Source organism: Amblyomma mixtum, chromosome 2, assembly GCF_055824585.1.
Source record: "Amblyomma mixtum isolate Tamu chromosome 2, ASM5582458v1, whole genome shotgun sequence".
NCBI lineage: Eukaryota > Metazoa > Arthropoda > Arachnida > Ixodida > Ixodidae > Amblyomma > Amblyomma mixtum.
The window spans coordinates 81,245,871-81,260,771 of record NC_143013.1 but is presented as its reverse complement, the minus strand read 5'-3'; the positions used below and the strand labels follow the sequence as shown (position 1 = coordinate 81,260,771).

Below are 14,901 nucleotides of genomic sequence, written 5' to 3'. Positions count from 1 at the left end.
AAACCTTGGAAAAGTGGATAAAGCTTAAATGGCACCATCACCGGCGCGGTGGCCGGCGGCACCGAGGGTAGGGGTTGGCGACCGCACTGGCGGCTGCCTACCCTCTTTTCCGCGCAACCTCCGGAACTCGCATCTAAATACTCGTTAATTCGAGCCCTGTTAATTCGAAAATACGGATAAGCACTGTCAGCGCGGTCCCAGCCAACGCCCATGAAGGCTATGACTTCGGACCGGCGCTACAAATTACGAGCGAAAAACTTTTTTTTTTCTTTGCGAGTGTCGTCCATGCTTCCACCCATCGGTCGGACGCCAACGGAAGCACGCGCTCAGCGCGAACAAGACGCCGGCTTTTGAGCGGCAGTAGACGGCGTCCGCCCAACAAGCGCTGGCACTCTGCCAAGTTCGCTTCCCCCTTGCTGGAGCTAACCCCCCCCCCCCCCCCCCCCCCCCCCTCCCGGCCACGGTGTAAGAAATAGTTTAGGTGAGGGAACGGCGCGAGCGAGCCGCTACGTAGAGAGGAGGTGGGAGCATTCTGCTTACACGCGGGTCAACAGAGGGCGCTACTGAATGTTCCCCGGGTCTCCCGCTTTCACCCTTCGCGCCGTTGGATTGTTTTTGTCTGCTTCGGCTTGTTCCTGCTTTCACGCGTGCGTTTTGTTAAATCTGACTCTCAGATCAACTTATTCTATGCGGCAGTGCGATGGTGAAGTGCTTCGTGCCATTTTGTAGCAGCGGCTACAAATCGTGTAAGGAAAAGTACTCGCTTTTCAAGCCGCCCCAGGATGATGCAAGGCTCGAAGCGTGGCGGCGAGCAATACCTCGCAAGGACCGTGTACTACAAAGAACGGATCGTGTTTGCGAGAGGCATTTTGCTCCCCACTTCATCCTGAAGACGTGGTCAGCGGAAATTGATGGCCACGTGTTAATGTCCGGCAAGAGAAGAGCGGGCCTTACAAAAGACGCCATTCCATCTATCTTCGAAGGGGCGCCGAGCTACCTTTCAAAACGGATCAAGAGCCCTCGCAAGACAGCGAAGCGACTGTCTGGTCGCGCAGCTTCTTCTTCAGCCTCTCAAAAGAGCACCAGCGCAGTCGGATCAAGATTGCTCGCCGACACAACTCAACCTGTGTCTTCTTCCGATGAAAGCGACAACGTTGCGAAGTCCTGCGAGGCCTCGCCGTTTGAAACACTTTTCAATGAAGTGGGCAGCATTTGCTTACCTCAGCATTCATGGGCAGCTCATCGCACCGACGTCGAAGGGGTGAGAGACATTGTGTTTATTGACGCACAGGTAATACACAGGCAAAGGGACGGCTCTTCAGTAATTTTCAATAGAAAGACTCTGCATGTGAAGAGTGACCTGACAGTTGAGGTGCATGTCTTTGGCAGGCTAATTGATTGTGCTGTTGTTGGTGTAAGTTCGTTTGCCACGTCGCCATCTGATATTGAAGCCATGCTCAAAACTATTGATAGCCTTAACGTGTGCCAGGAGGGCCGAGCTTGAAGGACTTCCGAGTGTGCATCCGGAGTGTGCTTCGATAGACTCCCAGCAGAGCTGGAGGCACAACAAGTGCCTACTACTATTACCTCGAGGAGCCATATGTCATCACTGCAGTGGTCTCGCCGACACCTTGAGGTTGCACGCTGACCGCAAGCTTCGAGAGCGAAAGAGGAGCGACCATGGAAACCTATCAGCTTTCCGTGCAGCCTTCCCAGCAAGAAAAGCTCAATGCTTTGCGCCGGGGAAAGTCACTGCTCCAGCAGTCACAAGCGCGGCTTATCAAACGCAACAAACGTTTGATCAAGCAGGTACAGGACGCCCGGAAAGAGCTAACAAAATTGCAGGAGGAAGAGGTCAAAGATAAACTCCAGGCACTGGATATGCCGCCAGCGCAGCTGCTTTTGTTAGAGGAATGCATTTCAGCTGCCAAGAGCACGACAAAAAGAAACCGGCGATACACAGATGATTGGATTCTCTTGTGTCTCCTTCTACACATACGCAGCCCTGCTACGTACTCTTTTTTGAGGAGCAACGACATTTTGCCTTTGCCATGCGTTAGTACTGTAAGGAAGTACATAAGCATGGTGGGCTTGAAATGTGGTCTCGACGAAAACTTCTTCCAAGCCTTGAAGCTGAAGGTGTCCAAGAAAACTCCTTTTCATCGCCGAGGGATATTGATAATGGACGAAATTCAAGTCAGGAAAGAGTTGGCTGTAAACTCAAAAACGATGACATACGCTGGTCTCGTCGATCATGGGGGAAGAGAAAATCAAAGCAGTGAGCTGGCGGATCATGGTCTCGTTTTTGCTTTTTCTCCTTTCGGAGAAAATTATTTACAGCCGGTGGCTGTGTTTGCATCCAAAGGGTCAACAAAGGGAACGCTCCTTGCTCAGCTCTTGATTCAGTGTATTGTGCATCTAGAGAACGCCGGCTTGTTTGTTGACGGAGTTGTGTGCGACGGTGCTTCCACGAACCGCGCGATGTGGAAACAGCTCGGGATCAGTGGCATATTGGGAGAAGTGGTTAACTCCTTTGAGCACCCAACGGACACTTCAAGAAAGGTATACGTTTTTTCCGATGCACCCCATCTCTTTAAGTGCATTAGGAACCGTCTGCACGACAAGAAAGTTCTCAAAAAAGATGGCCACTTTATTAGATGGTCGTGCTACGACGCTGTCTTTGTTGCCGACAGCAAGAACACTGGTGCGCTTCGAGTCTGCCCCAAGCTTACTTACAATCATGTAAATCCATCGAACATGCTCAAGATGAGGGTGAAGCTGGCGACACAGCTTTTCAGCAATTCTGTTGCCAAAGGAATGATGTTTTATGCACGCAGAGGTGCGCCAAGGTTGGCTGATGCTGAACCGACAGCTAAATTTACACTTTTTTTGAACGACCTGTTCGATGCTCTGAACCGCCGGTACCCTGCCGAGGGCATTCGACTAGGAAGCAGAGATTTCACTACTCTCCAAACTGCATCTGAATGGCTCGACTCATGGGAACAACAGGTTGTAAATGGAGACATTCCAAAAGACCTCTTTTTGACCCAGTCGACTGCCGAAGGTTTGCGCGTTACTCTGAAATCTGTCCAACAACTTTCTACCTACCTTCTGAAAGACTGCGGTTTCAAGTACGTGTTGTCGGCCAAAATGAACCAGGACCCCTTGGAATGCTTTTTCGGAATTATCAGACAGGCGGGAGGTCAAAATGAACATCCGACTTTTCCCACATTCTTGCAGTTATATCGCATGCTAAGCATGTATTCTTTGTTAAAACCTCCGCAGTTTGGAAACTGTGCAGCGCCTGATACCAGTCAGGCTGCCGTTGTTACTCTGGCGGATTTAAGGGAGATATATCAGAGTTCAGATATGCAGCGCCCAAATAAACTGCAAGAATTGAAGCAGAAGCTTGATGGGCTGATCGAAGAAGGCAGCTGGGAAGGTGATGACATATTTGAGCTAAATGACTGCGACGCAGACGTTGTAGACTGCATTGTATACTACGTCACTGGCTTTTTCTCAAGAAAACTCGCAAATGAGGCCTCCTGTACGATTTGCAAGGAGGCGCTTGAGGGAACAAAAGGGATCGCAAACGTGCCTGAAGCAGACCTGGTGAATTTAAAAACGAGAGGCAGGCTGACGCACCCGAATATGCATCTTTTTGATCTTTTCAAATACTGCGAGGAGAAGTTTCAAAAATATGCAAGTGACAGGCATGCGTTCGATAGGACAATTGATGCTGTTCTCGAAAAGTTCCAGTTTACATTTCCATGCAGTCTTCACAAAGAAGACATGCTTGCGAAACTGATCCACTACTACGTGTGCTTGCGTATGCGCCAATATTGCAGGCAGTTGAAAAGTCAGAAAGACAAAAAGAGCCAGGACTTGCGAAAGTTGTCAAAAGTTGTGTGAGCCCATGGGTCGAAGCGACTGCATGAGAGCTGAAATTTACTTTGCAGTGCATATTTTCCTCACTTTATTCTATCACGTTAACCTGTTGTTTCCGGACTTGTGCTTTTTGTCAAAATTGTTCAATAAATTTTTAAGAGCTCTGACTTTTGTGCAGTGAAGCGTCTTCATGATCTTTGCGTGGCGAGTATTGATATAATTCATTTTATCGTAATATCGCGCTAACATCCGAGGCGGTGCGCCCGTGTATATTTTCGGCATTGGTATGGGTCCTTTCCTTGCACAGGGTAATGTTTGGCAATATCTAATAACTGGTAGAGTTAGTAAGAAGCCTGCAGTGCGAAATAAACGGCAGTGTTTTATTAAACGCACATGCATGCCACCAACACCACGTCGCCTAGGCCCTCCTAAGCGGCTGCTTATACTGATTTCGACGCTTTGTTTAAAAGAGGCGAAATGTTTTTGTCTAAATAAAGGATAACTTATATCCCCAAAGTAAAATACCAGAAGAGGAAATCTTAAGGCCAGTTAACCACGCAGTTCAAGAAAATACAGGCCCAAAGCAACGTATAGCGCTCGCGCCGATGTGGCCCGGCCGCTCGCGGAGCGGGGAAAAGTTGGCCGCGCCATCTGTCGGCTGCCTTCAAAAGTAGAATGTTACGACAGGGCGCTGGGCGCGGGCGTTCTCTCACCTAACCTACTCTTACACCGTGCTCCCGGCCTAAGAATCTGAAAAAAAAAAAAAAAAAAAAGCGTCAGTCGTTAACGCTTCCCTCCGTTTGGCACCGTCACGGCCCACAACGCATTTCTTGGCGGCGCGCCAAGATGCTGCGCAGCGATAAGCCCACAACACATTTCTTGGCGGCGCGCCGAGATGCTGTGCAGCGATAAGTGATTTTATCGCTGCGCAGCACCTTGCGCGCCGCCAAGAAATGCGTTGTGGGCCGTGACGGTGCCAAACGGAGGGAAGCGTTAACGACTGACGCTTTTTTTTTTTTCACATTATTAGGCAAAAATCGGGGGGGGGGGGGGGGTCATTATGTGAGTGGGTTCGTTACGCGAGTATAAATACCCTACATATACCGTAATGCAAATGGTTCTTGTCGGTTTTTTCGCGGCCATTCAATAATTCGAACATCGGATAATTCGAACTTTTTTCCCGGTCCCGTGAAGTTCGAATTAACGAGCTTTTACTGTATTGCGGTACAATGCTCCATCTCACAAGTAGTTTGCAGCACAGCGGAACCTACAATGATCACATGGTGCACGCTGCATAAACGTGCTTCTCCAAGTCCGTCATCACGCAAGTGCACGCTGCATCACTGCGAACGAAAGAGCACTAGTGTGCAGCTGCTAGTGTGCACTAGTGCTACTAGTGGGCACTAGTGGCAGTGCAGACCTTCATGGTGCAGTGTTCGTGTGCTCTTTCTGTGCTCATTCACCCACTGAATGAAAGCTCGCTGTACTTTAAAAAACAAAAAACAAAAAGTAAGGCTGGCGGTTTAGCATTGCCAAGCACAAAATATGTGCCAAAGCACGGTTTTTGCACTGGTACTGGCAGCCAGTTGTGCACGTTTCCTTTCCTCAAAATCAAGACAGTCCATACCTCCAGCTGGTTTTGAGAAAAGGAAAGGTGCATAGCTGCCTTGATTGGTGGGCATCACCACCTACAGCAGGACTAAGGTCTCCACTGACCCAGTGAGCCATTTACACTTGCTATCCAAAGGCTTCGCACAGACGAACACTGCTGAAACCGAGGGAGTACAGTTAGAAGTGCTTTCACATAGAAAAGGTCAGAACTACCGTTTCAATTACTAAAATTATCGTTGGAAAAACAGTTCAACACCGTTCCAACATTTGTGGGACTATTTGTTGTACTTCTTCAGCACTACTTGGACGAGAGAACTGTAGGTTCCACAGTGCTCCAAACTCTGGCAAGATGGTATACGGGTCATAATTCCGAAGCTAGGCCAGCTCATACTTTCGGAGGATACAGTACTAGACATGGAGCGTTCACAGACATATTCTTAAGAGTTCCCGACATCCTGAGACACCTGGATGGTCAAAACAGGGACATGAGGTCATGGCTGCTAAATTTTTTATAACCGATTTTCTTTTTGATGTAATTACGGTTTCGGTTCCAACAGCCGAACAATGGCTGCGGCGTGTAAGGAGTGTTTATGTCAGGTGAGGCACGAAAAAAAACTGCAATGTAACCGCTCAGACATTGTTCGTTGTCATTCCAGCTTATGAAACAGGCTGGCTGTGATTATACGATTATACTGCAGCTTTTTTTGATGCCTCACGTGACCTTAACACTTCTTACATGCCACACAAATCGTTCGGTTGATGAAGCCGAAACAGCTTAAGAAAGAAATTCAAAATTTCTTAGCAGTCGTAGGTGAGTACATGTGATGATCCATGTACCGTATAATCTCGTGTAAGGGCCGCACCCGTGAATGAGCCGCACCCCGTTTTGGACTAGATAATTGAGAAAAAAAATACAGTTGCACGTTCTTTTTAAAAATCGCCTATGGGCCGCATCTAAAGTCTTCAAGGTTTCGTAGCAAAGTTGCCACCGCAATGCACACTGCCCCAGTAGCCTCTTCTGGAACACATGGGCAAGAACAATCTGTTTCTGTGCGTGGTTCATGCAGAAAACTATTAAATGCTACTTGTTACCTGGCAGTAATAGGTACGGTACAGAGGAAGTACTGATGTAGATGCACACGCACCACGAAATTCATCTCGCAGGCAACACAAAAGTCTCACCTTGCTCGTTTTGTCCTCGGTCCTTGATCCTTGGAGCTGCCTACTTGCTGCTCCTCTTCAGCTACTTCAGCAAGGGCAGGCCTTTCGGAGAAGAAGCAAAGAATAAGGGAGAGTATAGATACTGCTCAAGCATGAAAACTGCTGAACGCATGTGCACACTTCCCTGTCTCTTCTCTTCGTAGTGTGTATATACCAGCACAATACTGTCATGGTGCTGTGACAAAAAACAATAGGCAGGCAGACGAAGGCTTTAAGAACAGTGCTTAAAGCTTGCGACAAAGAAAAGGGCTCGGCAGCAGCGATACTGACATATACAGTCAGCAACTGAAGGGGTTAGAATTACAATGGCCAAGGCTCTCAGGAGCATCGTATTTAAGCATGAAAAAGAACTTTCTACACGGCAGGTGCGCAACATCTGCCACAATCTTGAACGTTGTACAAATACATGTGTGCGGTCAGAAATAAACCAGTCAAGTCACAGGAGTGTGAAGAGCCCACACTATATAAAAAAAAAAACTAAGAACAACAAAATTTGCTTGTTATCTGTCTCAAATTTTTTTTCTTACTGAACAAATCTTCAATTCCATATTTGAAGGCACTTTTTCTTCACACTCGTATTCAATTCGTATTCGAAAATTCCAGTATTTTCCCACCCATAATGAAAAGTGGGGGTAGCGAATAATCTGAAACATTAAAAGCTCCTCGCACCCTTAGTACAATTTGGCCTTGTTTTGATGGAATGCACATCCCACCCAGTCGTGGCCTTGCGATGGCCTTGTGGTAGAGCATCCGCCTCGCATTCGGGAGGTGCTGGGTTCGATCCCCAGTCCCGCCAGGTACCCACCGGTTTTCTAATGGGCACAAGATTTCCCCCGGCCTGGTGCTCGACTTTTCTGGGGTGAACTGCTTGGGAAACGGGTTTTGGACCAAAACCGTTGCGTTTACGGGCCAGTGATTCGCTCCGCCTTCGAAGACTGAGACTCATTCTCATCTGCTGAACTCTCATAGAGCCAACTCATTTAAACTTCATCCAACTCTCGAAATTCCATTGAACCTGTCAACTCACAACTTAATCACGAACCAGCTTTGCAGGTTGATGGTGTTCTAAACTGGTTTTGCCCCTGTAAGGACGCAGCAAGGTTTGCGAAGCCTCTTCCAAGTGCACACCCCTGAGGAAGCCGAGTGCCGGGCCGTACACTTGTACCCTGGTAAATGGGTACACTTGTAAATGGGTACACTTGTACCCATTTTTACTGGCAGGTTGCTGGCGGCGGGTTTCAAACCAACCATCTCCTGCAGCCAAGGTGAACGTTCAAGCCTCCAGGCCACGACTGCGATCACCCAGTGTGAATGAGCATTACCTTGCTGTGCTTCGCCTTCCTCGAGGTGTTCTGCTTGCCGTAGCTTGTTGCTGCCTGGAACGTGGCGGTGATCCTTCGTCTTTCTCCACGCTCTCCTTGCTGGTGCGAGGTGTTCTGTTTGCTGCAGGTTGTTGCTTGGAACGTGGTCGTGGTGATGCTGCAACATCTTTCTTTGGGCTCTCCTTTCTGATAAAAGAGAGAGAGAGAGAAATAAGAAGCTGCATATTGTGCATTTTCACCATCAAGCTCCACTCGTGCCCCCATTACCACAGGAGCTCAATCAATGCAAGCAGTGTTAAGAAGGTTGCTGCATTAGTGTGCTGTCTTCCTTGGTGATACATTCCTTCCAGTTATTACCATTTTCCCTGAAGGTTGCCATATGCATTGCAGTAAAGGGTGCTGAACAACGGTACAATTCTTGATTTCCAATTTTTCAACCTCCTCTCAAAACATTCCAAGATGGGAAAACCCATCTCCTAACAGACGCCAATTAGACTTTTCCTTAGTCCTACTGCAGTCAAACCTCGTTAATTCGGCCCCGTTAATTAGGAAATTCAGATAATTTGACCTCCCTGCTTCTATACATAAGTCAATGGCATCACAATTTCATTAATTCGGAGTGAAATTGCAACACCGCTGCAGATATCTGCCAACATTGTGCTCTCCACAGCCACACAACTTTACAGTTCTCACTGAGTGCATGTGATCGAGCAAAGCCCAGACTTTTCACAGGACAAAATAAATTGTCATCTTCATTTCCCTCTGCAAAAACTTTGCTGAAGTGGAAGCCCGCTCCGAAAGAAGTTCATTGTGGGGGGGGGGGGGGGGGGGGGGGGGGGAATTGACTGCATTACTTTGTGTCACCTGCTGGAGGGGAGCCCAAAATACTTTGCTGTAGCGGCGATTTCACCGTAGCAGCGTTTACTGCAGTGAGGTTTATGTGGCCTATCATCATCGCAATGACGACTATAACTAAAAAGCTCACCTTGCCCCCTTAGGCTGCTGGTCTTCTGCATTCGAGCTACCTGCCAGCTCGTCCTCTGGAAGTACTTCCGGAGCGACAGCAGACCTTAAAAAAAGAGAAAAAATACAAAGAAATAATGAGGAGCATTGGCTAATGCTTGAGCACATAAAACACTGCAATGCATTTGTTTTTATATTGTCTGGCACTTTGCGCGACCAGTAGTAGCTCACTGTTAGCCCCAACATTTGTTCAAAAAGCAGACCGATTCGCCGGGCAGTCTTCAGCATACAATTTTTTATAAACATTCCAAAATATATGGCAGAGCCTGCTTGGCTGCGCAATATCGCATACGGTGTTTACCCGAATGTTACACTACCGCTATTGTATGTGAGGGTGTCAACCTTGTGGTCGTGTACAGGAAAAAACAAACAAAAACGAAAGAACAGGAATGTACACAATGAACAAGGCAGCAATATACAGAAAGTTTGGCACACAGATGTTGCCGGCAATCTTTGCGCATTGTGTGCTCTCTTCATCTTTAGTAATTTTTGCGACTGCTTTGCCCCTTGAAGAGTTTCATGGAGCCTGTCGACCGTTGCAAGGTCGGTAACGATGCGTGGAACAAAGTTCAAGACACTACATGCGTTCGGCGCGCGGAAGCGTTCAATCAAATTTGTCCGCATGGAGAAGCTGAATCTGGCGAAGCGCACTGCCATCAACGACTGCACCAATGCTTCCAGCGACGTATCATCTACTGCATTAGCACCTGGTGCCTGCCAATCCCAGCCTTCAGCTCCTGGCTCACATCTATCCTGAGGAGTGAGAACGCACCGTCCACAGTTTGCTTGGAAATGCATTTCCTGATGCTCGAGGAGATTGAGGCGGCAGAGGCACAAAGTGCTGCTGTTCAAGACAAACCTGGTGACAGCGACAAAACGAAGTTTCAAGCGATGATTCCCAATCCCAAACCTTTCAAGGGCCGTTTTCTCGGAATACATTTTTTTGCCTGATGTGGCTCCTCATCCCAGCATCATCTCAGAAACTGCTTATCAGATTTTCACAAGTTTTCTTTTTTATTCATTCCATACACGAACAAATGTCTAAGCCAAGACAAGCCACTTCATTCGAGATGCTTTATCTGAAATTTGAGATAAACAATCAGAATTTAGCTAATGCAGGTCTAATCATTGACACTATTGCTATTTTCAGTGCTGTGGCAATATTTTTCAGCAAAGAAATTAAAAAAAAAAAAAGAAAAGCCCTTGTCTTGCCCTGAGGTGCATATCCAGGAATGACCACAATGAATTTCACAGTGCCAACATGTTTTGCCAATTCTCCAGGTATGGGATAAGGGGTACATGTGAACCATTTTGATATGCTCCCGTAACTTGAGAACCAGCATGCAAAGCTCCGTGAAACTTAGCAGTTATTCAAATGTTTGTGCTCTGAGCCTACCAGGAAAATTTCATTTATACAGGGTCTGTTCTGAAAGTAGTAGGACTGGTTTTTTTCCTGGGCGAACGGGCGGACGAGAGGCGATCTGCGCGTGCAGGATCGTTGAAGGGGGATATTGGGAATGCTGGGGAAAATCGGCAATCGGCTCTCGGCCGTTGAAGAGAGGAGGTCGCTTGTACTGTGAACCCCTGTCGAAACGTCTCGTCACGCAGAATCGTCGAGCGTTTACTGGATCAGCGATACGCGATCAAATTTTGAGTAAATCCTGGTAAAACGGGCAAAGAGACTCACAACATGATTAAGGAGGCCTACGGTGACACTTCCATGGGTAGATCATATGTTTTTTGAGTGGCATATGCTGTTCCGAGAAGGTAAGGAAAGAGTGGAGGAAGACGACCGCTCCAGACGCCCTTCGACCAGCAAGACCAACGAAAATGTGTAACGAGTGAAACATTTACTTAACAGTGATCGTAGAATGAGTATCAGATTGATTGCTGATGACTTGACCATTCCCCAAACCCAAGTTTTTGAGATCGTGACAGAAAACTTATCCATGAGGAAAGCGTGCGCGAAGTTGGTGCCGGGAGTGTTGTCAGAGGAGGAAAAGGCCAACCGGTAGGATCTTCTTCATCATGTGAATGAGGACCCCGTTTTTTGCCCAGCACAAGGCGGCAACGCTGCCTCAGCCCCCCTACAGCCTCGACTTGGCCCCGCCAGACTTTTTTCTATTCCAGAGAATAAAATCGACGCTCAATGGGGAACATCACGGATCGGTAGAGGTGGTTCAACAGGCCGTGACGAGGGAGCTAAATAGCATTCCGGTCCAGGCATTCCTGGAGGCGTACGAAAACTGCAAAACTCATTGGCAGCAGCGTGTGGGTTGAAAAATTGTATTCGTTTGTACTATTCTCTTGAAAAAATTTTGTTTAAAAAAATGAGTCCTACTACTTTCAGAACAGATCATGTATACCTCAAGAAATAAAAAAGTTCAAGGGTATCCCTGCCTTAAGCGTCCCCATAATTTCTGTTACACTGTGCTAACGCTTTTAGGTATGTATGAATAGAGAAGTTCCAAAATACTATTTGTATGCATAGATATCCACAACACAAATCTCATCTGGTTTTGTGAATGTATTCAGCTGCACATCTGATAACTGAAACAAAAACCTCTGGTCTCTTGGGGGGTTTCAAATAATGAGGTTACTATAAAAGTTCCGTACTGAGAAGGGACAAATCTTAAATGATGGTTTGGTTTGGTTTATAGGGGGTTTAAAGTCCCAAAGTGAGGCTATGAGGAATGCCATAGTGAAGGGCTGCGGAAATTTCGACCACCTGGGGTTCTTTAATGTGCACTGATATCGCACAGTACCCGGGCCTCTAGAATTTCGCCTCCATCAAAATTCGACCGCCACGACCAAGATCTACCTGCGTCTTTCGGGTCAGCACTTGAGTGCCATAACCACTGAGCCACCGCGGCGGCAAACTCTAAATGATAGAGCACTTGCTTTGTGAGAAAATAAAAATAAAAACTAAAAAAACCGCATCACTTACAACAGTAACTTTGGCAGAAGTAAGTTCACCAGATGTACGCCACAACAAAACTTAGGGGGGGAGCCTGGTCTTGAAAAGAAAATATTATTAATTTAGTCATAGTTATGAAATTTTCAGGGCACATGTATTTCTGTGCGCTGACCCTAGATATGTCATTTAATTTCATGTAAAACAATTTCTTAAGCACTTATGCACTCTTTATGTAAGTATTTTACGAAGAGCTTTGAAGAAAATTTGCTGTGGGAAACTCGCCAAAATTTATGCCATTGGGTGATACCAAGGAATGCAATAAGGGTAAAACTATCACCCTGGCTATCATAGAACTTGAGTAATAGGGCACTGAAGCTGCCACTTAAGAAGCAGGAATGCACACTTTTCTTCTCATTTCTGAAGCGACAACTTCAAAACCCTGTAATATAAGTTCTATGATAGGCAGGAAGACGATTTTACTCTTATTGCATTCCTTGGTGTCAAGAGAACCCAATGGCAGAGATTTCAGCAAGTTTCCAGCAAGCAATTTTTCTTCAAAGCTCTTCACAAAACACATGCATAAAAACTGCATAAGTGCACAAGGAATTGTTTTACATGAAATTAAATGGCATATCTAGAATCGGCACACAAAAATGCATATTCCCTGAAGATTCCTCGACTGTGACTTCATTAATAAATTTTTTTCTTTCAAGACCAGGCTCCCCCCTTAAGCTTGCAATTCTTTGCATTAGAAGCTTCGTGCGACATTTTAGCCTACATTAAACTATACATTGTTAGCATGCATTTCGATGGGCAAGAGATACATGCAGTAGGAATCACTCAACTATCCAAGAACGCGACAAGATCTTAGTCTTCACCTCCTTTTCCATTTAGCTGGCCCAAATGCCCAGCAATTTCAGAATTATCACGCACCACCTTGCAGTTATTAATCTGGACCTTTTATGCACCTTTCTTACTCACCTCATACACAAATTCACAACACTTGGAACCAGCAACAGACGATACAAGTGACACAGAAATTGATGACAGCTGGTCACAACAACATGAGACATGCAAGGTGGATGCTCCAAGAGTAGCGACAAGCGCTTGCCTATCACAAAAAACTTCAGCACTTCTTAAACTTCAGTTTTCTTAACCCTTTCGCTGTCGGGTGTTTCTGCCCGTGACGCACCCCCAGTGTCGCACACTTCCGGGATGATGGTCCCGCCGTTTCAACGTCAGAATCTGAGGATGCGGAACTCGCCTCTTCCGAATCCGAGCTGGGCTCGTATTTAGAATCTTAAGAGCCATCACTCCAATGCGCAGAGGAAGGTCCCGCGCGGTCAGCCATATCCGAAAGTAACCGCGTGCAGCGGGGGTGTGCTTTCAGTGGCCCACAAAACGGAGAGAAATGGGACGCTGTGTAATGAAGATGAGAGAGGGAGATGGAAAAAGGCTAAAACAAAGTTGAGGGGCTTTGCTTTTGCTGCTTCCAGCCGCAAGCGAGGGTGCGACGAGAGAGCGAAAGCAGCGATCGAGTCATGTGTCAGTCTCTTTGACTCTCGGAGTGGCAACGGCGCGCGCCCTTGAACTTGAAGCGCCATAGCTCACACGCCGACAGAAGAAAAATAAAAACCTGCAAAACAGCGGCTGATAACAGAACAACCCTTGGACCCATAACCACACGCGCACGTCATGATCCGGGGAACGCGCCACTCAGCAAAGAGAGAGGGGTGGGATGGCAGTCGCTCCGTACTCTTCAATACACGTACCAAAACAGTAAGGGGCGAAAATACGAACTTGTAGAAAGATTCAACAGATGGCGCAGCTAGTCCAAGAGCGTCAGCTTTGCGCTCAAGCGCAAAATTTTGAATGCACGATAGAGAACGTACCGGTACGTCAGTGACACTGTGGGGGGGGAGCGCGAAAACGTACCGGTACGTCCGTGACAGTGAAAGGGTTAAAGAACAACAAACTTTAGCTCTCATGAGATAAATCACACTGCACATTGTCAAAGTATGTTACCTCATTGTGCTTCGCCTTCCTCGAGGGGTCCTGCTTGCCACGCCCTGTTGTTTGGGAGGCGGGAAGGATGATGGGACATCCTTCTTTGAGCCTTCCTTGCTGCCAGTGGAGACACAGAGAAAAAAAAAAAACACAAATACACATGCAAGTTCTTCACCACCCAACTTCATTCATGCCACCAAAGCAAAATAAAGCAAAAATGGGAAGGAATAGCGTAGAAAGGGACCACAATGATGTACTGATAAACAGCCTTTTTTCATCTGTATTGCTTCCCCACAAGGGCTATCATGCGCATGACAATAGAAGTTGCTGAACAAGGGTCTCTAGGTGTGTACACTTCTTTTTCAAATAGCCTGCCTTTTTTAAACATCGTGAACATTTTCAGACTTCTTTTATGTACATTTTAACAACTTGTGACCCTTACAAATGACAGAACCCAACAACCGCTGCATGAAAGGAAGTATGCAAACTCCTGAAACAGGTACATATAATTAAACCTGGAAGTAAAAAAACCTCCATACAGCGAATTCCTCGATATTATGAAGTTTCTCAACTCCCCAATGCCGCCCCCATTGAAGCGGGTGTATTTGAGATCTCCACGTAACAAAGGTGTTGTGGCGGTTGACCTTTTTTTTTTTTTTATTCGATACTGTCAATCCCATCAGGGATCGTAACAGGGAGGGCATTCAAAGTACAGAGGCACACACAAAAAAAAATAGCAATGGTAATTAATCAAAGTACATAAAAATATGACACGAGATCATACATTAGAAGATACGAATAACAAATAAACCAGAATGAGGATCATGTGACATGATTTTGGCAGACAATAATACCACAAGTGAAAACACAAACGGAAGGAATAACTTTGGTAATGACATATATGAACTCAAT

At 46.5% G+C, this 14,901-nt stretch overlaps 1 protein-coding gene and 1 pseudogene across 11 annotated transcripts in view; one reads left to right on the top strand and one right to left on the bottom strand.

Annotated features, from left to right (window-relative positions):
• Window positions 1-14,901, bottom strand: part of LOC149359882 (uncharacterized) — a 53,879-nt gene that overhangs the window by 1,316 nt on the left and 37,662 nt on the right. For all 11 annotated transcript variants that reach the window (XM_089572006.1, XM_089572008.1, XM_089572009.1 and 8 more), the window contains 4 exons: window positions 14,008-14,106; window positions 9,028-9,111; window positions 8,043-8,228; window positions 6,682-6,762 (listed from right to left, as the gene is read on the bottom strand). In XM_089572006.1, coding sequence (XP_089428132.1) covers window positions 6,682-6,762; window positions 8,043-8,228; window positions 9,028-9,111; window positions 14,008-14,106 — 450 coding nt within the window. The remainder of the gene's footprint in view (window positions 1-6,681; window positions 6,763-8,042; window positions 8,229-9,027; window positions 9,112-14,007; window positions 14,107-14,901) is intronic.
• Window positions 666-3,972, top strand: LOC149359883 (uncharacterized; annotated as a pseudogene).